Source organism: Schistocerca nitens, chromosome 1, assembly GCF_023898315.1.
Source record: "Schistocerca nitens isolate TAMUIC-IGC-003100 chromosome 1, iqSchNite1.1, whole genome shotgun sequence".
Classification (NCBI taxonomy): Eukaryota; Metazoa; Arthropoda; class Insecta; order Orthoptera; family Acrididae; genus Schistocerca; species Schistocerca nitens.
The window spans coordinates 748,274,364-748,302,067 of NC_064614.1; the positions used below are offsets into that span (position 1 = coordinate 748,274,364).

General features: G+C 39.8%; 1 protein-coding gene across 1 annotated transcript in view; it reads right to left on the reverse strand.

Annotated features, from left to right (window-relative positions):
- Positions 1-202: 202 nt before the first annotated feature.
- LOC126198490 (esterase FE4-like) overlaps positions 203-27,704 on the reverse strand; it is a 75,179-nt gene continuing 47,677 nt past the window's right edge. Inside the window, exons 6-11 of the mRNA XM_049934901.1 lie at positions 24,927-25,069; positions 23,911-23,926; positions 22,772-22,928; positions 14,768-14,953; positions 4,398-4,588; positions 203-376 (exon numbers count right to left, since the gene is read on the reverse strand). Coding sequence (XP_049790858.1) covers positions 203-376; positions 4,398-4,588; positions 14,768-14,953; positions 22,772-22,928; positions 23,911-23,926; positions 24,927-25,069 — 867 coding nt within the window. The remainder of the gene's footprint in view (positions 377-4,397; positions 4,589-14,767; positions 14,954-22,771; positions 22,929-23,910; positions 23,927-24,926; positions 25,070-27,704) is intronic.

Sequence of the window (27,704 nt, forward strand, 5' to 3'; positions counted from 1 at the left end):
AATTTTCAGATATCAGTGTACTGGAACTGTTCAATCAAAGGGTGTATGGTTCTGACAATAGCTCTAGTTTCTGCATTAAATGATACAAATGTAGATTTGTTGACAGCAAAAATGCCTCAGTTGCTATAAGTTGGTGATTTAATTTACCAGGAAAAGAACTATTAAGAACATGTAATAGATATATGAAGCCTTCTTCTATTCATCAAAAATTGAAACCACTGGGATGCCTGGAGTTGAAGCCACTGCCAAAGTTGATCCTGACTGATTTCAGGATGTGCAGTACTGATGCTGTCTGCTGCTGTTGTAGTTCCACTAACTGTAGAATGACCTCCATGTTTCCAGGACAAAAATTCACTTTATGTTGTTTGTCACTATTCTGTCATATTACACTAAAGATGCTTGATATAAAGAGTGTTTACACAGTTCATGTTACACACTTCTAGAGATTGAAGAGGAAACTTAGTAGATAAAGTTTTGCGTAAGAATTCATGTCCAGAAACAGTTTGTTTCCATGTTATGAGGAAAACATGAGCTACTCAATCGTGTGCTAGATGTTTCATATGCAGTGTGCCTATTACGGTAGGCGACTCACATTCATGAATGGTATGATGATGTGATATCACGTGATGTTCTTTGTTTCCATCTGCCTTGTTTTCAAGCTTCCTGGTAATGTGTCAGTTGACATTGTGATGATTAGTACTGCAGAAACAGGATGCCTGAGTACACATTCACAGAGTACATCAATTTGTTGTTAGATTATGGTGAAGCTTACCATGATGGAAGAGGAGCTCAATATCTGTAGTACAAGTACTTTGCAGTATGACTCTATCCCATTCCATGTTTGCCAGAGCAGAATAACAACTGTGAGAAAGTGGGAAATTCACAACCAATAGAGCAAACTGTGGTGCTCCAAGAAGGGGGCGCACTATTTTATTGGAAGAGGAAGCACTTCATCAAGTTGAAGAGAACCCGTCAACGAATATTCGATCCATTGCACATGATATATGTGTCTCCCTCATCTGTCTGACATGTTCTGCATGAACAGCAAATCCACTCATATCACATTCAGAAGGTACACACCTTGCTCCTGGTGGATTTTGTGCTATTTGTCAATTTCTGTACTTGGTTTGTACACTGTTGTGCAGATTTTCCTTGATTTCCAAAGTGAATTTTATTCACCGACAAAGCACATTTCAAAAGCAATATGTTTTGAACACTTGAAACAGCCACATTTGGAATCAAGAGAACCCAAAACCAATGTGTACATGAAGACTTCAGCATGCCTTTAGCATTAGTGTCTGGGAAAGTATCTGCAAAGGTCATGTGAGTGGGCTGTACATCCTTCCTCCCCACCTGAAGAGTGCCATGTACTTAATATTCCTGAAACAAATGTTGGTGGAGTTTTTGGAAGATGCCCCATCGGACATTTGGCATGAATTATGCTTCCAGAATGATGACATGGCAGTACCTTTTGCAATTCATTCCCGACATCATCTGAACATAGTCTATGGGTACAGGTGGATCAGTCGAGGTGGACCACATGCTTAGCCACAAAGATCCCCCGATTTAACCTTCTTAGACTTTTACTTGCGGGGCCAAATGAAGAGTCTTGTTTACAAGACCCCTGTCCAGTTGGAGGGAGATATGGTTACATGGATCTTGGCTGTAGCAGAAGTGATTAACCATACACCACTCATGTTGGACAGAGTTTAGAACTTAGCTCACAGATATTCTGTGTGCCCCAAACTTCGTGGTCAACACGTCACACAGCTGTTGTAATATCAAAGTAAACAGGACTGAAATCTGTACATTTTGTCTTCCTTGTAAAATGGAAATGAACCATTTCTGGACATGGGTTCCCAAGTAAAACTTGACCTACTAAGTCCCCTCTACAACCTCTAGAAGTGTGCAACATGAATTGTGAAACATCCAGTATGGACTCATATCTCACAAGTCTCTAAGTTCCATTATTGTAGACAGCGCTCTACATTTATTTCCATGTAAAACTCAGTACAAAGAGACGTAATAAATATGGAATCATTTTCTAACTAAAATTACACAATGCAAGGATTACAAGTGGTACAAAACCATTCACTAAACATAAATTATAACTTTAATAAAAGGCTCCACAACTGTTGTTATGAACCACAAGGATTACCTGACAGAATGACTCTGGTAGCTGTCAGATACTTCCACGTGCAAACCTTGCCACAGTGACCCCATTTTAGAAATCCAGCAGGATCTCCAGTCACTCCTAAAATTCTTAGGCCCATCCCATAATCTCTCCCCAGAGTCCATCTCTCTGCTCATCCTTACCACTCACCGCATTCCTACCTTCTACATGCTTCCTAAAGTCTATAAACGCAACTACCCAGGATGCTCCGTTGTGGCTGGTTACAGTGTCCCCCACTGAGAGAATCTCTTGATCTCATAGACCAACATCTTCAAACTATTGCCCGGAACTTACCCTCCTATATAAAAGATACCAACCATTTCCTCCATTGACTCTCCACAGTTCCTGTACCTTTATCACACAGTGCCCTGCTTTACACTAACTTCCCTAATGCCCACAGGGTTACCACTATTGAACACTAATTTTCCCAATGTCCAATGGATTCCAAACCAACAACCTCCTTCCTAGTCACAATGACTAACTATATCCTCACCCACAATTACTTCTCCTTTGAAGGCAACTACAAACAAATCGTGGGTATGGTTATGTGCACACACATGGCACCACCCTATGCCAACCTATTCATGGGCCATCTAGAGAAATATTTCCTAAACACCCAGAATCCTAAACCCCTCACCTGGTTCAGATTCATTGATGACATCTTTGCTGACAGCAAGGACGTGCTATCCACATTCCTCTAGAACCTCAACAACTCCTCCCCCCATTTGCTTCAACTAGGCCTACTCCACTCAACAAGCCACCTTCCTTGATGTCTACATGCACCTCAAAGATGGCTACATCAGCACCTCCATCCATTTCAAACCTACTAACCACCAGCAATACCTCCAATTTGACAGCTGCCACCCGTTCCATACCAAGAAGTCCCTTCCCTACAGCCCAGCCACCCATGGTTGTCGCAGCAGGAGTGACAAGTGGTCCCTCTCTAAATATACTGAGGGTCTCACTGAAGCCTTCAAAGACTGTAATTATCCTCCCAACCTTGTACAAAAACAAATCTTTCCAGACTAGCATTACCTCCCAAAGTCCCACCGTCCGGCCACGATCTACCCATGAGTGGAGCAACTGAATTACATTCTCCATCAGGGTTTCGACTACCTCTCATCATGGCCTGAAATGAGAAATCTCCTGCCCACCATCCTTCTCACCCCTCCCACAGTGGTATTCCACCATCCACAGAATTTACACAATATACTCATCCATTCCTACCCAACCCCTGCTCCCAATCCCTTACTTCACACCCCTGTAATAGACCTAGATGCAAGACCTGTCACACACATCCTCCCACCATCATATACCCAGTCAGGTCACAAACATCGCCTATCCCATCAAAGGGTCTCAAACATCACCTATCCCATCAAAGGCAGGGCTATGTGTGAAACCAGTCATGTGATCTACAAGTGAAGCTGAAATCACTGTGCTGCATTCTTTGTGGGCATAACAACCAACAAGATGTCTGTCTGCATGAATGACCACTGACAAACTGAGACCAAGAAACAAGTGGACCATCCTGTTGCTGAGCATGCTGCCAAACATGACATCCTTCATTTCAGTGACTACTTCACAGCCTGTACCATATGGATCCTCCCCAACAACACCAGCTTTTCTGAATTGTACAGGTGGGAATTTTCCCTGCAATACATCTGACATTCCTGTAACCCTCCTGGCCTCAACTTTTTGTCCTCACCCATCCAGCCTCTTCCCTGTTCCCATTCCAGCACTACACAGCCCTCATTCCACCATCACATCGCACCCAGTCTTTTTATTTCTCTCCTTTTCTGCTACCCCTCCCTCCCCCTCCACAGCCTAGCCTCCTCTTTACCCCCATTTAGTCACCACTCCCATCATGCACTGGTGCTGCTGCTCACAGTGTGGTTTTAATTGCCTGAGACTAGTCAAATGTGTGTGTGTGTGTGTGTGTGTGTGTGTGTGTCATCTATTTTTGACGAAGGCCTTACTGGCTGAAAGCTATTTCTGTGACAGTCTTTTTGTTGTGCCTGTCTGTGACTCAGAATCTCCGCTATATGGTGAGTAGCAACTTTCCTTTTCATAATGTTGCTGTAACTTAAATAACATTCATATCTACCACAAAAATGTGAATTTGCCTATATTATATAATTTATCTATTGAACTGTGATTAAAAAAAGAAGTGTGCAGAATTCAATATTTAATCAAATGTAATATAATGGCCAAACAACTACTGCACCTGAAATAGGAGCACCTTCTCAACCAGTTGACCTGCAGGTCGACTCCTTAGGCATCTAATAAGCATAGTAGATGAATCAGTATCACAACCTACTGCTGCTCCAAGTCGGAATGCTTTTTCTCTCATTCCCTCTGCATTTGCCCAAGCGCACAATGCTGTGCCACTTGTTGATATGCCTCTGACAAACAAACCTATGCAAAGTACATAATTCTTGTAAATAGATTGAAGTGTACACACAATGCTTCATATACTTGAAATAACAAATAAAACACAAATGTGTAGCTGACAAACAATTTCTCACCGCAGCTGCAACCCCCAAGTAAACAGTTACGGTATGGTGACCATATTTTTTTGACCCAAATACTCAAGCACATTAAAAATTATGATATTTAAAAAAAGAAAATAATAACAAAAAACTTAATGAAATGTAGTAAATACAAAATATCAGTTTAATGTGTTACAAACGTACATTAATGTATTCTTTATTAGTATCTTCTAAGCTGAAGGAATGCGAATAGACCAACTGTACGTATCAGTGCGGTTTATTTTCTTCAGAATTTCTGTATTCTTCAACAGCGTTTGAAAAAATTAAACATAATTTTGATCATAATTTACTCTGCGCACTGGTACTGCTTCCACAGTGTCTACAGCAAGCTCTGTTTCGTCACTGGTCCACATATTTTTCCACAGTGCTAGTGGCAGGAATGCAGAAGAGGAACTCTGCACAGTCCGATATAGTTTCATGTATGCATATAGGGGAAACCAGCTCTGCACCTTGTGCACATCATGAGGCATAACATGCTGAACACCTTCATCTGTTAAATTTTCCACTCCTATGAATACTAAATTCTTTTCTGATTTTTCATTCTGTTTTCAACACAGTTGCAAACATAATGTGTAAAATGTGCATTTATATGCCAGAGTGTTATTTAATCAAAGTCTCACATAAATTCATTGGCCTGTTGATTCTGCTGACCTTCTTGATGTCAATATTGCCATTAATTTTATGAGAGAACCACTTAATCAAAAGCTGTAGCCAACAGTAAATTCTAATATAGTACCCAATGGAAAACCTTTTTGAGCTGAAAGGAAAAATATGAAGTGCTGTTGACATTCACTCAAAAGCAGACATTTCACTCTTTCTGAGAACATACTTTAAAATATCTGAAACCAATTAATTTATGAAATAACTGAAACTGAAAGTTCAGGCCCTCATCATTTCAGTTGCCTATTTTGCCTCAGTGCTTGCAAGATTCTGATTTGTAACACTGTACTTCTGTTGTTACATTTTTTCTGATTCAGATGATACCTCACGTTAATTATTTCACTAACTGAGAGTTGGAACAATTTGTCATTACATAAAATTATCTTCATTCCCAATGCAAAAACGTAACAGGGTTCTGTATACTTTTATAATTTACTAACTGCCAACATTTTTCATAAACTGAACAACAACTAAGTCTTATGCTTCACTAAAGGTAACTAAATCTAACCTAGCTAATTTTCAAAACATTATGAGTTGCCAAAATCATAATATGTTCTTATGCCAGTCTTTAACTAGAATACCCCTCCCCAGAATCACCATTCTATGGTTGGGAAGTAAAAGTTTATCATCTATGTGTAACTAATCTGTAAAGATACATTTGTTCCAGTAGAGACAGTGTTAACTAGTGCAAATCTTCTTCACTACTCAATTGTATTATTAATTATGATGTTTTCTGCTCAACATAAAAAATGTGTTATTCTGTTGAAATTATTCTGCCACGAGATAGAGATTAATTATCTTGTGACTGTTATGTTGATATACTTTGTTCACAATAAATGATTGCTAATCATTTTGTCAACTTTAGGCAAACTTAAATTGAATCAAAAGAGCTATAACCATGTGCAGACACGAAGCCCATGCCTACTACAGTAGTACAAGTTTATATGCCAACTAGCTCTGCAGATGATGAAGAAATTGATGAAATGTATGATGAGATAAAAGAAATTATTCAGATAGTGAAGGGAGAGGAAAATTTAATAGTCATGGGTGACTGGAATTCAAGTGTAGGAAAAGGGAGAGGAGGAAACATAGTAGGTGAATATGGATTGGGGGTAAGAAATGAAAGAGGAAGCCGTCTGGTAGAATTTTGCACAGAGCATAACTTAATCATGGCTAACACTTGGTTCAAGAATCATAAAAGAGGTTGTATACATGGAAGAATCCCAGAGATATTAAAAGGTATCAGATAGATTATATAATGGTAAGACAGAGATTTAGGAACCAGGTTTTAAATTGTAAGACACTTCCAGGGGCAGATGTGGACTCTGACGACAATCTATTGGTTATGAACTGCAGATTAAAGTTGAAGAAGCTGCAAAAAGGTGGGAATTTAAGGAGATGAGACCTGGATAAACTGACTAAACCAGAGGTTGTGCAGAGTTTCAGGGAGAGCATAAGGGAACAATTGACAGCAGTGGGGGAAAGAAGTATAGTAGAAGAAGAATGGGTAGCTCTGAGGGATGAAGTAGTGAAGGCAGCAGAGGATCAAGTAGGTAAAAAGACGAGTGCTAGTAGAAATCCTTAGGTAACAGAAGAAATATTGAATTTAATTGATGAAAGGAGGAAACATAAAAACGCAGTAAATGAAGCAGGCAAAAAGGAATACAAATGTCTCAAAAAGGAGCTCGACAGGAAGTGCAAAATGGCTAAGCAGGACTGGCTAGAGGACAAATGTAAGGATGTAGAGGCTTATCTCACTAAGGGTAGGATAGATACTGCCTACAGGAAAATTAAAGAGACCTTTGGAGAAAAGAGAACCACTTGTATGAATATCAAGAGCTCAGATGGAAACCCAGTCCTAACCAAAGAAGGGAAAGCAGAAAGGTGGAAGGAGTATATAGAGGGTCTATACAAGGGCGATGTACTTGAGGACAATATTATAGAAATGGAAGAGAATGTAGATGAAGATGAAATGGGAGACATGATATTGCGTGAAGAGTTTGACAGAGCACTGAAAGACCTGAGCCGAAACAAGGCCCCGGGAGTAGACAACATTCCATTAGAACTACTGACGGCCTTGGGAGAGCCAGTCCTGACAAAACTCTACCATCTGGTGAGCAAGATGTATGAGACAGGCAAAGTACCCTCAGACTTCAAGAAGAATGTAATAATTCCAATACCAAAGAAAGCACGTATTGACAGATGTGAAAATTACCGAACTATCAGTTTAATAAGTCACAGCTGCAAAATACTAACGCGAATTCTTTACAGATGAATGGAAAAGTTGGTAGAAGCCAACCTCGGGGAAGATCAGTTTGGATTCCATAGAAATATTGGAACACGTGAGGCAATACTGACCTTACGACTTATCTTAGAAGAGAGATTAAGGAAAGGCAAACCTACATTTCTAGCATTTGTAGACTTAGAGAAAGCTTTTGAAAATGTGACTGGAATACTCTCTTTCAAATTCTAAAGGTGTCAGGGGTAAAATACAGGGAGCGAAAGGCTATTTACAATTTGTACAGAAACCAGATGGCAGTTATAAGAGTTGAGGGGCATGAAAGGGAAGCAGTGGTTGGGAAGGGAGTGAGACATGGTTGTAGCCTCTCCCCGATGTTATTCAATCTGTATATTGAGCAAGCAGTAAAGGAAACAAAAGAAAAATTCGGAGTAGGTATTAAAATCCATGGAGAAGAAATAAAAACTTTGAGGTTTGCCGATGACATTGTAATTCTGTCAGAGACAGCAAAGGACTTGGAAGAGCAGTTGAACGGAATGGACAGTGTCTTGAAAGGAGGATATAAGATGAACATCAACAAAAGCAAAACGAGAATAATGGAATGTAGTCGAATTAAGTCGGTGATGCTGAGGGAATTAGATTAGGAAATGAGACACTTAAAGTAGTAAATGAGTATTGCTATTTGGGGAGCAAAATAACTGATGATGGTCAAAGTAGAGAAGATATAAAATGTAGACTGGCAATGGCAAGGAAAGCGTTTCTAAAGAAGAGAAATTTGTTAACATCAAGTATAGATTTAAGTGTCAGGAAGTCGTTTCTGAAAGTATTTGTATGGAGTGTAGCCATGTATGGAAGTGAAACATGGACAATAAATAGTTTGGACAGGAAGAGAATAGAAGCTTTCAATATGTGGTGCTACAGAAGAATGCTTAAGATTAGATGGGTAGATCACATAACTAATGAGGAGGTATTGAATAGAATTGGGGAGAAGAGGAGTTTGTGGCACAACTTGATGAGAAGAGGGGACCGGTTGGTAGGACATGTTCTGAGGCATCAAGGGATCACAAATTTAGCATTGGAGGGCAGCGTGGAGGGTAAAAATCATAGAGGGAGACCAAGAGATGAATACACTAAGCAGATTCAGAAGGATGTAGGTTGCAGTAGGTACTGGGAGATGAAGAAACTTGCACAGGATACGGTAGCATGGAGAACTGCATCAAACCAGTCTCAGGACTGAAGACCACAACAACAACAACAACAACCATGTGCAGTATCAATGTGACTTTACCTGCATGCAAAACAAACTGGTGAAACCTTAACTGGCATTAAACCTTTAATATTTCTTAAAGTGGCATTAAAAGTGATTAATTTGAACATTACATAATGTGTGGGCCACATTGTTGGAGCTATCCTCCTTTCTTGACTGTGTTCAGCATGTTACAATGGCTTAGAGAAGAGATACCAGTTATGGAGAGCACCAAAGCAAGTATAGTGAATTTGTTACGAAAAGTGTAAATGAGTACACTTTGGTAAGAGTTGAATTTCTTTGTCAAACAGTTTCACCAATTTAGCTAAAACTAACAATAAAATGAACCAAAGAGGTGCAATAAATATTCAATTCAACATAAATCATTTCATAAATGTCAAATCCAGGACAAACAGTGTCAGGAATTACCTTTTGAAACAGATTTTATATGTGTAATGCCCAGTGATCAGTCTGATGTTACATTCTCATAGTTGAATGACTGCTTCTCCATAATTGTGACATATCGTTTTCATAGTTACAATGTATGCCAAAAGATGGAATTATAGAACACCAAAACCAGTCATCAGAAATAAAATATTGTTGAGTCAACAATGGTAACAGTTTTCTTCATTTTGTGAAAAAGCCCCTGTATACAATTTCAAATATGATATTCTCATAATCTGGCTCCCAAAATAAGGACACATTCTTGCTATTTTTCCTTTCAAGATCTTAAGACCTTCTCTGAATGCCATTTCACATAATGTTCTTCAGTTCAACAAGCCACTTACCTTGACGTTGACCACCACATTTCCAATAGATTCATAATAAGGTTTGTTTGCTGAGGATTCCAATAACTGTCATGTACTCTTCACCAAAATAAGTCTTCTTTATGTTCTGGGTACATTAATTAATTCATATATCTTACTTCTAAATCCCAACATAGAAAAGAGGAAAATTACTTCTCTCTCTCTCTCTCTCTCTCTCTCTCTCCCCTCCCCTCCCCTCCCACCCTATCCCACCTTCCCTCCCCTACTGCTTCCTCTCTCCAGCCCCCTTCTAAGAATCATCAAGTGTATTATCTCATGTTTTGGCAGATGTTTGCAATTTTGTCTCATGTGTTGTCCCATATTGTGCTGTCTGTCTGCTATCATCAACAGCAACACTATTCAGTCACTAATGGAGTATTGGTTCTTCTCTGTGTTTTGTTGTTTCTATGAACACATTTTGTTAAGCCAAATACCTCATTAGGCTATTATGAGGCTGTTATATCAAATGGACATTGTAATGTAACAGACTGAGAATTGTTAATGAGCAATATGATACGCTTGTTTAATAAGCACTGTAATACATGTATATTTCATTTTTCATAGTTAATCTTTAATTTCCTATGTTTCTTCATAGTATTACATCAGTGCTATGCAATTATGTTCATATTTCTATCATTTTTCCTTTATTTACACCCGCGTCCGGCCATCCTGATTTAGGTTTTCCGTGATTTCCCTAAATCGCTCCAGGCAAATGCCGGGATGGTTCCTTTCAAAGGGCACGGCCGACTTCCTTCCCTAATCCGATGAGACCGATGACCTCGCTGTCTGGTCTCCTTCCCCAAACAACCAACCAACCTTTATTTACATTCATTATTCTACAATTGAAATAATCGACCAGACGATATGTAAGACATTTAATTGTTAACATTACACAATTGTTCCAATAGTCCATTAAATTTTGGGCATGCAGCCATACAAATAAAATTTCCTCCACTGATATTTTGGCCGTGTATCATCCAGCCATCCTCAGAGTGAGTCACAAGACTGATGACAAGATGCCAAGCTTGGCCTTATATGCTCCACCATGGCGGTACTGCGCATGCGGGTCACACATGCTGGTCGGCAGCAGAGAAATACGTTTACACATGCGCTGCCTGTGACGAAGGCATACAGACATTCAATTCACTTATCAATGTATGATCAGCGGCAGTGACACCATGACGATTTCTCTGCAATTTAATTACCCCAAGAGCCGAATTCCATGCTTTGTCCAAATTAAAACCATTATCTATATTTATTAAATTATTAGCTACTCTAATCTCTATAGCTTCCTTGAAGACAGATTCCCATAAAGAAAAGGTGGATGTTAAAATCTTCACATCACTGTAATTCATGGAATGCCCTGTATCAATACAATGTTCGGCCACAGCTGACTTGTCTGGCTGTAATAAGTGTGTGTCTCTTCGATGCTCCACACACCTCTCATGAACGGTGTGTGTTGTTTGACCTATATATGACTTCTCAAAATTTCTACAAGGAATCTGATACACACCAGCTTTACGAAGCTGTAATTCATCCTTCACAGAGCCGAGTAAAGCTGCAATCTTTGTGGGGGGCCGTAATATCACCTTAACACAGTGTTTCTCAAGAATACGGCATATCTTCGAGGAAAGAGCACCCACATAGGGCAAAAATGCACTACATCTGAAGGAATTACTATCTTCTTCCCCATCACGTACCTTCATTTTAGGTTTTGCATCGAATGCTCTACAAATTTATTGCAGAGAAAATCCATTTGAGGTATGTGAGCTCTTCTTGCAAATTGTCTTTATCGGTTATACAGTGCTCCTGATGCACTAAGGTCTTAAGGACACCTCTGGTCTGTGAAGGGTGATGGCAGCTACTGACATGAAGATATAGATTTGTGTGTGTTGGTTTCTGATATACGGCATATCCTAATGTGCCATCACCTTTACGGTGAACAGCAGCAACCAAAAAAGGGAGGCAGCCGTATTTTTCTATTTCCATAGTAAATTTAACACTAGCATGGATGGAATTCAAATGCTCAAGAAATCAATGTAATTCATCCATCCCATGGGGCCATACCACGAATGTGTCATCCAGAAGACCATTGGTTTAAAACTTGGTGAGTCCAGTGCCTTGTCCTCACAGTCTTCCATGAATAAATTAGCTACCAAAGGGGAGAGGGGACTTCCCATAAAAATACCATCAATTTGCTCATAAAGTTCACCATTCAACTCAAAATAAAATAATAAAAGCACATGTTCAAATAAGGCCATAATGTTCTTATCAAAATGTTGGCCGATAAAGGATAAAGAGTCCTTTAAAGGTACCTTGGTGTATAATGATACTACGTCAAAACTAACAAGCACATCCATACTATTTAGCCCGACATTGCTAAGTCTCTGAATAAAATCCATAGAATTACAAATGTGGTGACTACATTTTTCTACCAATGGTTTTAATAAGGAAGCTAAATATTTGGCAGAAAAATATGTTGGTGAACCGATAGTGCTCATTATAGGTCTCATGGACAAGTCCTCTAAACGCTCATCCTTACCCATCTTGTGAACTTTAGGAGGACCATAAAATCTCAGTGGTACTGCACCTCGTACTTTTAAACTTCTTATGACTTCCTTCGGTAGTGATGTAGCGTTCAGCAAGGCAGCAGTCCTTATTGTCACCTTGTTAGTAGGATCTTTGTTAATCTTCTGGTAAGCACAAGAACTAAGTAGACCACATATCTTTTCTTTGGAGACTTGTAAACTGCAGAGAAGTCATCATGGTGTTACCGCCACCGATCATACGTTGATAAGTGAATTGAATGTCTGTACGCCTTTTCCACAGGCGGTGCATGTGTTAATGTATTTCTCTGCTGCCGACCAGCATCTGTGACCCGCATGCGCAGTACCTCCATGGTGGAGCATATGAGACTGTGCTTGGCATCTTGTCGTCAGGCTTGTGACTCACTCTGAGCATGGCCAGATGATACACGGCCGAAATATAAGTGGAGGAAATTTTATTTGAATGGCTACTTGCCTGAAATTTAATGGACTATACATTATGCTGCAAGAAGTTGAAAATGCACAATAGTGATTTTCATAAAAAGACATTGATTTAGAAAAAGTTGTGATTATTAGAATAATATTAATACTCCGGAATGAGATTTTCACTCTGCAGCGGAGTGTGCACTGATATGAAACTTCCTGGCAGATTAAAACTGTGTGTCCGACCGAGACTCGAACTTGGGACCTTTGCCTTTCGCGGGCAAGTGCTCTACCATCTGAGCTACCGAAGCACGACTCATGCCCGGTACTCACAGCTTTACTTCTGCCAGTATCTCGTCTCCTACCTTCCAAACTTTACGGAAGCTCTTCTGCGAACCTAGCAGCTGTAAGTACCGGGCGTGAGTCGTGCTTCGGTAGCTCAGATGGTAGAGCACTTGCCCGCGAAAGGCAAAGGTCCCGAGTTTGAGTCTCGGTCGGGCACACAGTTTTAATCTGCCAGGAAGTTTCATATCAGCGCACACTCCGCTGCAGAGTGAAAATCTCATTCAGGAAACATCCCCCAGGCTGTGGCTAAGCCATGTCTCCGCTATATCCTTTCTTTCAGGAGTGCTAGTTCTGCTAGGTTTGCAGAAGAGCTTCTGTAAAGTTTGGAAGGTATGAGACGAGATACTGGCAGAAGTAAAGCTGTGAGTACTGGGCATGAGTCGTGCTTCAGTAGCTCAGATGGTAGAGAACTTGCCCGCGAAAGGCAAAGGTCCCGAGTTCGAGTCTCGGTTGGGCACACAGTTTTAATCTGCCAGGAAGTTTAATATGAATACTAGTTGTTATTTTGGTCCTTGTGACTGGGAGTCAAAACGTAACTGAGTGTCAAAATCATAATAAATAGACAAAACTGGTCAAATAAGTTATATGTGGTAATTCTAGTAATGCTATCAAAATAGGAGAAAGTTAATTAAAAATCATGATCATAGTAATATTAATTTAAAATGTTAAGTACATTTAATGTGCATCTCAAAGCAAAATCACCTGGATTATGAAATTATAAATCTTGGCAAAGGAATAAACAGCTGGCGCACTGGATAACAAGTTCTTGGTTAACTTGTCGTGTCAAATTCAGATAAAATCCGAAGCTCCTGGATAACTTCCTCCATCATCATTGTCAGGGTCTACATATGACTTAGACCTTAGCAAAATCCAACAAAATTCGATATACCCATAATAATTTGTGAAACCTATTTTTATTGCTGATGTTGTTAGGCATATGAAACATTATCATGTCTCAACCTTCACAGAAAAATCACAACTTAATTACACATCGTAGCTGCACATTGACCATACCATATGAATCTACTTCATAAATTCTACCTCCAATGTGACCTCACTCTCCACTCTACCGGTAGAAAGAAAAGGTACACCATCCAAGCTAAGTGTGAGCATAAGCAGTGTGCTTATAAGTGGTTTGTATGAAAAACATAATAGTAATTACCATAACTGCTATGAAATTGTTCTTTATTACTGTGACTTTATGGAATCTCGGATTGCTTTCATGAAACACAAAACCATATCAGTGAATAATATTGTTGTATGTAAACAGACTGCACATATGAAGTCATACCATGTAGTAGACCAATATATTAGCATTCATTATGTAATAGTATAAAGACAAATAACTTAAACAGTTCATCACTGTCTTAGAGTGAGGTATTCAGTTATAAAAATCTTTCTTGTAGACAAAAAAATGGATTTCAAACTCAAATCATATCTACTTGACCACTCCTTCTACACCACAGAATCATTTGTGAATGTGTGAAACTGTAATGTGTGTGTGTGTGTGAGGGAGGGAGGGAGGGAGGGTGGGTGGGTGGGGGGCAGAGGGAGAGAGCGCAAGAATTATAGATAACTGTGTTAAAAATATGCTGTAGCTTAAAATAAATGGAAATGATCACCATGTTGCAATATTTCTCACTAAGAATATGTATTACAACAGTAAACTAAATAAATTGTACCACATCACCATAGAAAGAAAGATAGAAATTATGATCCATGGAATATGCAAATTTTACTGTAAGTGAGAGTAAAATAAAACTAATTTTGTCCTCGTTACCTTTTGAAAGTGGTGACAGGAAATGATATTGCACACTTGATGCACCTGCTGATGTCCCTGCAATTGTTACACTGTCAGGATTTCCTCCAAATGTTGCTATATTCTTCTTAACCCACTTCAATGCCAATACCTGATCTTTCAACCCATTGTTGCCAGGAAGCACTTCATCTAAAGTACTTAAAAACCCTGTTAAAGAAAATTATGTCTCCATTAATGCATCATACTTTTTAGAAACTACTATGAAGAAGAAACTTCAGAAAAAGTAACAAGTTAACACATGTATTATGGAATATATTTAAAAATAATTTACTATTTCAAACAATGGAAAATCCAGGGCGGAATGCAACAATATTAGAGAAGGAAAGTTGCTACTCACCATAGAGTGGAGATGCTGAGTCGTGATAGGCACAACCAATAGATTCACACAATTACAGCTTTCAGCCATTAAGACCGTTCTCAACAACAGACACTCATACACACATGCACACACACACTCATGCAAACGCAACATGCACACACATCTGCAGTCTCAGGCAACTGAAACCATACTATTTCTGCAATTAACAACAAAAACTATTATTATTAGTGAAGGCATGTAGAGATTCCCTTTTTCAGACTTAAATCTGTGAATGACTTGCTAACAGTTCTTATTGCAATATGAAAAAACTCCAATTTCTACCCAAAATCCATATGGAGTATATTCTAATTGAGGTTATGTGTATCACTGTAGACTGGAACAGATAATGTTTGTCATGAAGAACACTGAAGAAAAAAAACATAATGACATGTAAGTTTAAGAATTTGAAGATACTTGAAGATATCTATATAGGATATCTGTTTATCGCTGAATTGCCCAAAGGCATTTATTGTGTAAAGTATTTGGAAGAGAAAGTACACTAGTGTTTTTTCCTGTAGGTTAAGACAATGAGAGATATATTTTAGAGCAAAGTTTTTACTAATTTTTTTTTCAAAGTTTTGACAGATGTAGACCATTATACTCTCTTCGTAGTCATGTGACATGGGAATAAATAAGTAACTGAACAAATTGCAACTAATAAAGATGATAATGAAATTCCTTTTTCTCAGTAGACATTACAGCTAATCTTTCATTTTTACACTGGTATTTCAGTCTAAATGCCATACATTCATTAAAATAATAAAAATTTAGGTCCTCTTCATATTTGTATAATAAATCATAAATTAAAAACAAAGACATGTTATGTCTGTTATAACACTAAATTTCACCTTTTTTTAAACTCGCTGTCCATTTCCTTACAAATGACTGGTTATAACAATTTGGCCTCGAGAGCCACAGACTGTGTGTGTGTGTGTGTGTGTGTGTGCGTGTGTGAGAGAGAGAGAGAGAGAGAGAGAGAGAGAGAGAGAGAGAGTGTTGTATAATTCAGAAAAAGGCTTTTTTGCCAAATTCTCACATTTAGCAGTCTTTTAGTTGTGCCCATATGCGACTCAGCATCTCTAGACGGTAAGTAGAAATCTACCCTTTTCATAAAATTGTCTATCAAAGAGGTTTTCAGAATATGGCTTCACACTCTGAATTTTGGAAAAATATACAAGCTGCTAATGAGGATTATTTTTATATTTAGTGGTTATTTTTATATTTAGAAAGCTATAATTATCAGAAAGCAAAACAGAAAATTTTCATCAATATGTCAACATTCTTTAATGCCTATTGGCTTGATAAAATATACTAAGAAGAAAGGAAGATCAACTTTTTTAAATATAGTATTACATGCTCTATTGATCTACTTTTACTTTTGAGAAGTCTTAACACTAAGAAATTTCATGCATTTTGATTAATGTCACATAAATTTCTAAGAAGTGTAATAATGTTTCCTCATATAAAAGTAAACCTAGTTGGAATTATATGATTTTTGGTTACTACCAACAGTGGATTGACTATAAAAGGTGTGCTTACTGCTGTGAAACCCAGAGATATCATCTCTGACACAAGTCTCAGGTGACACACCACATCCTCTGCCTACCTCATCTGCTACTCTACCCTGTTCCATTGTAGCACATTCCTGCAGCCAGATGCTCCAGTTGCAGAAAAAGAACCCAAAAACATGGTTTGCCTTGGTGGACAACATCTTGGACATTCATGGAATAATTAACGAAGATGTTCATTTTATTTGACTTATCAGCCATTTCCGTGATCATACAGATGTTATTAGTTATTTGATTCTTAACCCATCTACTCAACCTAAACACATCACATTGGGCTCTTCTTACTGAATGCCTGTTGCGCCTTCTTCAGAGGTGATAGATAACATCATCCATGAGGTACAGCTTTGAGACATAACACCTCCACAGCTGCGGAAGAACATTTGAGTGTGTGTTCGTTTGGACAACATGCCTGATGTCATCTTGTGGGCACTGTGGCTTATCAAACTTCGAGCTGACCTACAACTGGTGGCTCACGTGTATAGTATCATCCACCACCAACAGCTTTTCCCTATGGCTGGCTCATTGCCTTTGCTCCAAAGTTGGTAACAGCTCTCCTGCTTCCTGCCCGTCACCTCTATACCTGGCTGGTAAAGGTCATGCGTGACCTGTTGCAGTTCAACAAGTTACCTCTCTGCTACCTGGTGGATTGCTGCTGGCACCTCCTGCTCCCCCCTTCATCCTCCTGGCTGACCTGAAATGCAGCTTGTCTGGAGGCACACATCACAGTCCACTCTGGATCCTGCAAATCCCATGTGCTGGTACCATGTGACAGCTCCTGACAGTGGCAGACTCAATGTCTCAGACTCCACCAGCAACCTCACATTTCTGGTTGACACTGGAGCAGATGCCAGTGTCATTCCCCCTCCTGCACTCCTTTGAGACTTCTCCCTATGATGTTAGTTCTTCATGCTGCCAAAAACTTTGACATTACTGTCTATAATGCTGCTGACCTCCAGCTATAGTTTAGGTCCAAGCTACAATTCCTTTAGTTCTTCCATTTTGCTAATGTGGAAAGCCTGGTCCTTCAGATCAAGTTCCATACACATTTTGGTCTCTCTCCCAAACTGCATTTGGTCATCTTACTCCATATGCAACCAGCACACACTTTCCTGGCTCCTTCACACCCCCCCCCCCCCTCCCACCACCACCTCCCACCTCTGGTTCAGTACAATCCTCTTCTTTGTACAACCTCTGAATGCTCCTGTTAGACAGCTAACCTTGTCAACTCACTAGCTGAGCTTGTGACTCAGTGCTGTGAGATTGACATCCTCTGTTTCAACAACATCCTACATCAGATGGTGTCCAATCTGTCAGCCAACATGACAGATGCTCTTCGCATGGTCAACAACATCATTGCTTCGATGCTGTTTCGTGTTTCCATGCCCTCCACTCCCTCTCTCCCAACCATGCTTCATACAACTCAGGTCAGTGACACACAAAATATCAATGTTTTGTGTGATCAGGCACTTCCATCTCAAGTAAATATGCTTGGTGCCCCCCACATACTCAAACTGCAATCACAAATGGTATCTGCGATAGGTTATCAATTACAGAAGACTGTCTGGCCCATTACAAGGCCCAAAACCTAAATTCTAAGAAGCTTCATCATGTGAAGGAATGCTGGATTCATACGTCCATCGAATAGCAACTGATTGTCATCCGTCACCTAGTTCCTAAGAAAGATTGTGATGGTCATGCATGGACTATCACAAGCTCAACACAATTATAGACTACTAATCTATTCCTCACAGTCAAGACATTGCTCAGCTGTTCATTGGTACAGGATTTTTAGCGTGATTGACAAGTGTATCGTCATTTAGTATCATAGATCGATACCACCCTCACTGGCATCTCACAGTTGGTAACAGAAATGCACATTTCCAGCAGATGCTGCTAGTGGTCGCAAGGGTGCCTGTGGTCGCATGGGTCCATGTGAATCCAATGATGCACACCTGCTCAGCCACACTTTCAGTGGCTCCAACTATGAGTACCCTCTGCTATCGTGATATAGGATGGCTGGTGGCAGCTACACAGCCCAGTCTTAGTCACATCCTTCTGTCTTACTTACCAAGTTGACAGTTTGCTTATGCATTTGTAGCGGGAGTATCACTCTGCATGACACTCTTCAGTTTGATTTTTGTAGTAGCTTCAGTTTATTACTGTGTTCTTTTGTAAAGTTTCTTTTCAAGGCTTCTAAAAAGCTACAAGTTAAGTAAAACTTCTATTTACAGTGTTTACATGTTCACTAATCATTTCTTCACCTGTCCAGTTTTCCTACCATGACAGCTGCTGCACCACTCTGAAGCCCACCTCTCCTTACCATTGTGTACGAAGTTGTACACAATACATCAGATCCCTAAGTACAAAGATGACATACCATAAACAGCTATCATTACACAATTAGGCTTGTTTGAATGCTCCTTTTTACCATGTGATCTCAAGAAAGCTGCTCGGATGTGGCAATGATTTACTGACTCTGTACCTTTTTCCATACCTTTTTGCTATGCCTACCTTGATGACATTCTCATCTAGTCCACCATTGCTGAGAAGAATGAGCAACACTTAATGCATGCCTTTAAAGGCCTCCCCAACCATGGTGTGGAGATTGACCACAACAAATCATGATTGTTGCACAGTAGTGTTAACTTCCTTGGACACACCATGTCCACTGAGGAAAACCATCTGACATCAGACTGTGTTGCATTTATCAATTATCATCACAGACCTACTGCATTCTGCAATGATTCCTCAGAATGCTAAATTTTTTATGGTCCCATATACCTCAAGCTACTTCTCTCCAAGTCTCATTGATGAATGCCTTGGCAGGCAAGAACACTTCTGTGGCGTGCAAAGTGAAATGGTTCGACAAAATGATCCGCCCATTCGATGCTCTCAAGACTGCCCCCACGAATGCCATTACACTCAGGCATCCACTTACTGGTGCTTGCATCTCTATCATGACCAACACAAGTGAATCATTGACTGGTACCATTCTTCAGCAGCATGTTGGCAATACAACCAACCTCTCCATTTTTTCTCAAAGTAACTCTCCCCTTCCCAACACAACTGGTCAGGGTTCGATGGGGAATGTCTCATGATCTATGAGGCTGCGTGATATTTCTGTGCGGACATCAAAGGTCATGAAGTCACAATCTACACCAATCACAAATTGCTCAAAGATGCACTCTGCAACCCTGCCAATGATCTTCCCTACTGATGTTTTCATCTTATGGACTTCATTAGTCAATGAAACACAAATGTCCACTACATCAGGGGGGTGATAATATTGTCACAGGTTACATGCCATGTGAGCATGCCACATCTTCTACCTTGGACTTGGATGTATTAGTGTGGCTGGGCACAGAAGACTTGCACATTCAAAATCTGCAACAAAGCACCACTTTCCATTGGCAGTGGAATCCCAATGTCTTCCTGGTTCTTCACGTCCAGTGATGTGCAATACCTCTATAGGCATTCTCCGTTCCTTGGTCATGGACTCCCTCTAACATAAGGATTTTTTGGACATTTGAGACCTGGAACACTGAGTAATTAAGGCTACCGCATGCCTCATGACAGAATGTTTCATCTGCCCTGGAGTAAAAAATACCTATTGCCCTTGGACACACATCTGCTCACCTTGACAGTACAGCAAGGTTGGTTGTCACGCTCAACTCTCTCTAGCACAATTCAGACTACTGAAAGGATGGTTCTGTCACATACACCTTGACCTTGTGGGTCCCTTGGAACGTTTTAGGTACATACTATCATTCATCGATCATACCAGCAGGTGGGTGGTGGCTGTTCCCCTCTCAGAATATCTGCCAGTTGGGTCGCATGAGCCCTTATCATTACATGGCTCTTCTGCTTCAGCTGTCCCTCTTATATCACGGCCTAACAAGGGAGACAGTTTGAGTCATTCTTCTTTACCAGATTATCTGCCCTGTACAGTGTCAACAAGTTCCACATGACTGTGCTCCACTCACACAGCAATTAGAATGGTCAAACATTGGCACTGCATATTTAAAGTGGTTCTCACATATCTATCACGATCCTGGTCAGAGGCCCTTTTGAGGATGTTACTCGGCATCCACACTGCCTTTAAAGATGACCTTGACTCTTTCTTAGCCAAAATATTGTCGAAGATTCCTAGCCCTCACTCCCCTCCTGAGCTCTCTGTCTTAGTTGAGTGCTTTTGCCCATACGTTACCAACATCCGCACTCTGGCTCTGTGCACACACACTGTAGTGCAAGTGGTCATACACAAAGATGTAGAACACTGCAAGTTCATTATGTTCCGAGATGACACTGTCTGGGCAGCATTATAACTTCATCACTCTGGCCTGCACAGTGCACTTCAGTGCGGAAATTAAAGTTTAGACATTTATCTCAATGGGAAACAACAGACCTTGTCACTTAATGAAGTTAAACCCAATTGGGCCCTTGACAAGGACCCTCTATTGATTTCGATTCTGAGATGTCACCCCAGAATGTTTGTTCCCCCATGTGCACTGACCAGTTGCCTTTCGAGTTCTCCTTTCCCTACAAATGCAGCAATGTCAGTGCTCCAAGTGATGACTCCTGCAGGATCACATGCCCTCTCCCTGTCTGACTTCTTTACAATTGTCACCCCACTCTTCTCCCAGTTTTGCCAACTTCATGGTTGATATCTCTGCATTTTGCTTTGAGGATCACTCTCTCCAACACCAAGACAGCACTCTTTTCATTCTCGATGCTCCTCCAAATCTGCTCAACAATTCAGTAACTGCCCACATCACTCTTCCCCATTCCTTCCAGCTTCCACATGATGTGACGAGGCCAACATTACAGCTTCCGTTGACAATGGCCCACTCTCTATTACTATCCTGCTCTTCATGCACTCTGCCTCTACAGCACAGGACCTGATGATCCCTCTCTCTTGGGCAGGCCAACCTTTGCATCTTCCTCACTAGCTATGAGACTAAGTGATGTCCAGAATCTGTGGCTTCACCCTGCCTCTGGTCTTAAGAAATGGTCCAGCCGCATCTCCCTCATGGGCCTGCCATGACATGACTGGTGATGCACTCTTACACAGCTCCTAGCCCAACACTGACCAGCCACCACTCCATCCTATTGACCACAGTGCCTGTCCTTTGTTTCCTTCCCCATGCTTCCTAGTGCCACATGGATGGTGGCTGGGGCAGGGGGGGGGGGGGGGGGGGGGTGGAGCGATCTGCGATCTCTGTGGTGACTATCAATAGCAGATTGCCTACCAAGAGTCTGCCTAAACTCCCACAAAGCTGACAGATATCATCTTTGACTCAGTCCATTGAGAACTTTAGTGGATTATGACTTGTATCAGTGTATCATAATAAGTACGTTTTGTTACATGCAGTGGTTGTATGTCATTATATTCGCCAAGTATAATGTCTCATTTAGACAGATTTTAAGAGTTATTCTACATGCAGTGAGTCTTTTTTGTCTTTTCAGTTTCTGTCTTATACATGTCTGAGTGATTTTGGTCCTAGGTGCATAATGGATGGCTGTTATGCTGTGAAAACAGTGGCCAGGTTCCTTTCAATGCTAAATATTTTTGTACTCTGGATTTATTCTTGTGACTGTTTGTTAGGAAAGGATGAAGTTCAGAGTTTAATTTTCTGTTGATGTAGACTTGATAGAGATGGGAACATACGCTCATATGGGAGAAGGATGGCACAAGAAACAGGCTGTGACCTTGTCCTAGGAATCATCCTGGCCTCCACCTTAAATTCTAAATCTGGATGGCCAGATAGGTATTTAGACCTTACCTCTCATGAATGTTAGACCACTGTTGTAATAACTGTGACACCATGCCCAGTATGACTAGCTGAGACTAATTAAACTGGTCCCACTTAGATAAAAGGCAATGATGCAACAGGGATGCTTGTTGTATTGAACAAAATCCAGTAAACTTTCAGCTGATTTGTTTTTAGAGACACTTCATTTAACATTCATTAAATATGAATTATTATTCTGTATTTTGAAAAGGTTTTATTATTACCATTATTATTATATCATACTTGCCAAGTACATTAAGCCTGTAATTTACTGTCACTAACACTACACTGCGGTCCATTATGTAGTGTGGTCCATACCAGTCACCACCTCCAAACATGAATGCACCTGGGTGGAAAAAGATAACTACATCCAATTTTGGATGTATAGAATTTACTGATGGCAGCTGAAACGAGAAAAGATAATTTTTACCAACTTATAATATGAAATACAAATTTTGCTCAATTTTACTGCTTCAGATGACACAACAAATATAATACATTCATTTGAATAGCCAACTGTAAAACAAAAAGGAGAGTTACTTAATGTAAAAAAAAAATGGAGACCCAAGTCCTACAAGTTAGCAAATATTGTGCTGAACAACTCTTTGGATTGCATGTTTTGGTAGTGGGTCTGTAAACATGCAAATTTATAGTACTGAACATTAAGAGGCCATCAGTAGGAAATATATTTACTTTCACCAGCTAATTGGAGAGAGTATTAATAAGTTCATGCCAGCTTAACTGGAGATTAATTGTGAGGTCTTGTATGTTTATTTTCTGTCAGGCTGTACTAATCTAGCATACCTAAAGTTGTCAATGTGCACCTATGGATTGTTTCCCACAGAAATATTACAAACAAGGTTTCCATGTCATACTGCAGCAGCCACTGTCAACTTGTTTTTAGATGCAAGGACCTTCAGAGATTTAGATATAAAATGTATAGTACAAGTAAATGATTTATCTGGGAATGAATAAAACATATTGATTAGTTATGTTCAGATCATAAAAGAAAAATGATATATAAGTGAATCATGAAACAAAATTATGGTATGCCATTTTTGGCCAGGAGGCCCCATCTGGGGCCATTCAGCCACCTGCTGCAAGTCTTTCTATTTGACACTATTTCAGCAACTTGCACATTAATGGTGATGAAATGATGATGAGTACAATACAATAGCCAATTCCCAAGCAGATGTATCTAACCCAGCAGTGAATCAAAGCCATGTTTGCAGCATTGCAGTCAGCTGCACTGACTACTCGTCTAAAGGAGGGGGGGACAAAGATCCATAAGCACTGGGAATATTCTCTCAAATGTTTCCTAATGAATCAGAATCTGAATTTTTACTGTATCATGACATACAAAGTTAAATCATTGATTTAATGTACAGGGGACTTGTGAACACTGCAATTACAATTTCAATGCATTACAGAAACAACACATAACAATAGCACTAATATAAAAAACATAATTATTACAGTCATTTATCTGACATAAAACTACTAAGTTTAATTAACAACCATTTGTTTTATTGTTCAGATTTTCATATTATCGATCCATAATTCTTCTAAGGAACTATTGATTTCCTGTACTAACAACTTTTGTACCTTTTGTTTCAGTTACCCTATCTATCATGAGTGGGAAACATGATATTCCCCTCATTCCTAGTGCTGCATTGATGTTTAAAATTATTATCTATGAATAAGTTAGGGTTACTGTACACAAAGATAATGTTTACAACCGTACAAACAGGGGCACTTAACGTTTTTATATTTATAACAGTGGGCAACATGATTTTCTTGCTTTTGTGTTACACATCTTTTGAACAACAGGCTTTTGTAATTTTAATATTCTAATCATTTTGCTTGTGTTACCCCAAAAAATAAGGCCATACTTGACAACCAACTCAAACCAGCTGTGGTAAACTACTTTTCTTGCCTCCATGCTAGTTGAATATGACAGAATCTTCATTGCACAGGTCAGACTGCTTGATTTATTTGCTAATTACTTCATATGTGAAGTCCTGGATAAATTTGGGTCCAGAGGCATTCCTAAAAACTTAACACAGCCTGCTTTTTTCAGTTCTTGGTTTCTATGATTAATGTGGGTTTCATTTGCCTCAGAAGTTTTAGTTTTAAACAACAGTAAACGTGTTTTTCCAAAATTCAGTTTCAATCTGTGGCAGCATGCAATTGGTCGAGTGACCTATCTTCGGACTGCCATCTTTGAGGTTGGTGACAGATAGCACATGAGCCTTCAGTCCATTGCAAACTTTTGAACTGGAGTGACTGTGTGTTTACGTATAATGATATCAAGCTGATCATTAAAGTGCTTATCTCTACAAGTGGAATCCTAGTGTATTCATTTAAGTCATCATACTCTGACAAATCCATTTAGTTAGTACTTGATTTCTAAGCTATTCAATAGATTTGTGACAGTTGAGGGAATTTGTTCCAAGTCACTGCTTTCAACAAGGGCAGAAGTATCATCCACAAATAAAACTGAGTGTGAATTAATGTTGAGGGGAAAGTCATTTAAGAAACCAAACTACTGAACATACACTGTGACCCTTGACTACAATAGAATCACCAAGAAGACTGCCACAGTGATATGACATCAGATATTTAGTAGCTGAGTTGGCACAAAAGTCAAAGAAGCTGCAGATAATGGAATTTGTATAGTACTTCACATCTGGATCTTAGTCAAGCACACAGTTTTCTCATGAATGATTCAATATTAAATTACTTCTATATATATGTTTACATATAAAAAGCTTAAAACAAAAGTATACATCATTATTCAAATAATAGTTTACATTATATGTTATACATTAGTAAAGTGAGAAATTCTGCTTTTATTTATTTGCTGAGACCATGTTCAGTGAGCTTTAGGAGTCTTTTGCACAGACATCAAACAGTAAAGTACACTGTTGGCCACTAAAAACTTCAGCACTATGGAGATGGCAATATCATATTTCACAGGATTATTTTTGTGGATGTGTTCAGTGACCACAAAGGTGGCATGCAACCAACAGTCAGGTTGGCAAAAGTATACAGTAAGCTTAGAAATTAAAATGATTTGCATTCCTGCTGCACAAAGTAGGTAGGAATAATACCATCAACATTCTGTGTTTGACGAAAGTTTACATAATGGCTTCTCACTCAGAAATTGCATTTGAATGTTGGTTGTTTGTGGGAAGATCATGTTATGCCTCATGTAAAAAGTAGAATCAATTACATCTACATCTACATACTCCGCAATCCACCATACGGTGCGTGGCGGAGGGTACCTTGTACCACAACTAGCATCTTCTCTCCTTGTTCCACTCCCAAACAGAACAAGGGAAAAATGACTGCCTATATGCCTCTGCATGAGCCCTAATCTCTCTTATCTTATCTTTGTGGTCTTTCCGCGAAATATAAGTTGGCGGCAGTAAAATTGTACTGCAGTCAGCCTCAAATGCTGGTTCTCTAAATTTCCTAAGTAGCGATTCACGAAAAGAATGCCTCCTTTCCTCCAGAGACTCCCACCTGAGTTCCTCAAGCATTTCTGTAACACTCGCGTGATGATCAAACCTACCAGTAACAAATCTAGCAGTCCACCTCTGAATTGCTTCTATGTCCTTCCTCAATCTGACCTGATAGGGATCTCAAACGCTCGAGCAGTGCTCAAGAATAGGTCGTATTAGTGTTTTATAAGCGGTCTCCTTTACAGATGAACCACCTCTTCCCAAAATTCTACCAATGAACCGAAGACGACTATCTGCCTTCCCCACAACTGCCATTACATGCTTGTCCCACTTCATATTGCTCTGCAATGTTACGCCCAAATATTTAATCGACGTGACGTGACTACTAATGGAGTATTCAAACATTACGGGATTCTTTTCCCTATTCATCTGCATTAATTTACATTTATCTATATTTAGAGTTAGCTGCCATTCTTTACACCAATCACAAATCCTCTCCAAGTCATCTTGTATCCTCCTACAGTCACTCAACGATGACACCTTCCCGTACATCACAGCATCACCAGCAAACAGAAAGAAGTCTTCGAGCCACTCACATACTTGAGAACCTATCCCATATGCTCGTACCTTAGTTAGGAGTCTGCAGTGGGGCACCGAGTCAAACGCTTTCCAGAAGTCAAGGAATATGGCATCCGTCTGATACCCTTCATCCACGGTTCGCAAGATATCATGTGAAAAAAGGGTGAGTTGCGTTTCACAGGAGCGATGCTTCCTAAAGCATGGACAGAAACTTCTCTGTCTCAAGGAAATTCATTATATTCGAACTGAGAATATGTTCGAGAATCCTGCAACAAACCGAAGTTAAGGATATTAGTCTGTAATTTTGAGGATCTGTCCTTCTACCCTTCTTATATACAGGTGTCACCTGCGCTTTTTTCCAGTCGCTCAGGACTTTACGTTGGGCAAGAGATTCGCAATAAATGCAAGCTAAGTAAGGAGCCAATGCAGTAGAGTACTCTCTGTAAAACCAAATTGGAATCCCATCAGGACCTGGCAATTTATTTATTTTCAACCCATTCAGCTGCTTCACAACCGCAGGGATGTCTATCACAAGTCCTCCATATGGGAATCTGTACGAGACTCCAATGGTGGTATGTTTGTACGATCCTCCTGCGTTAAAGATTTCTCAAATGCTAAATTTAAAATTTCAGCTTTTGTTTTTCTGTCTTCCATTGCCAGGCCAGACTGATCAGTGAGTGAATGGATGGAAGCCTTCGACCCGCTTACTGATTTTACGTAAGACCAGAATTTCCTTGGGTTTTCAGCAAGATCTTTTGCTAAGGTATGACGGTGGAAGTGGTTGAATGCTTCACGCATCATTCTTTTTACAGCAGCACGAATCTCTACTAACTTTTGCCTGTCCTCATTCTCCCGATCTTTCTTGTACCGTGAGTTCATCTGCCTTTGCTTCCTGAGCATTCTCCGAATTGCGCTGTTAAACCACAGTGGGTCTTTTCCATCCATAACCCACTTTTTCGGCACATACTTGTCCAGTGTGTGATTTACAATGTGTTTAAAATTTGCCCATAATTCTTCCACGTCCATCGTACCGGAAGTAAATGAAGTCGATTCATTTACTAAGTGGGGTGCTAACAACTGCTTATCTGCTCTTTCTAGTAAGAATACTCTCCTAGCCTTCTTGACCGACTTTTT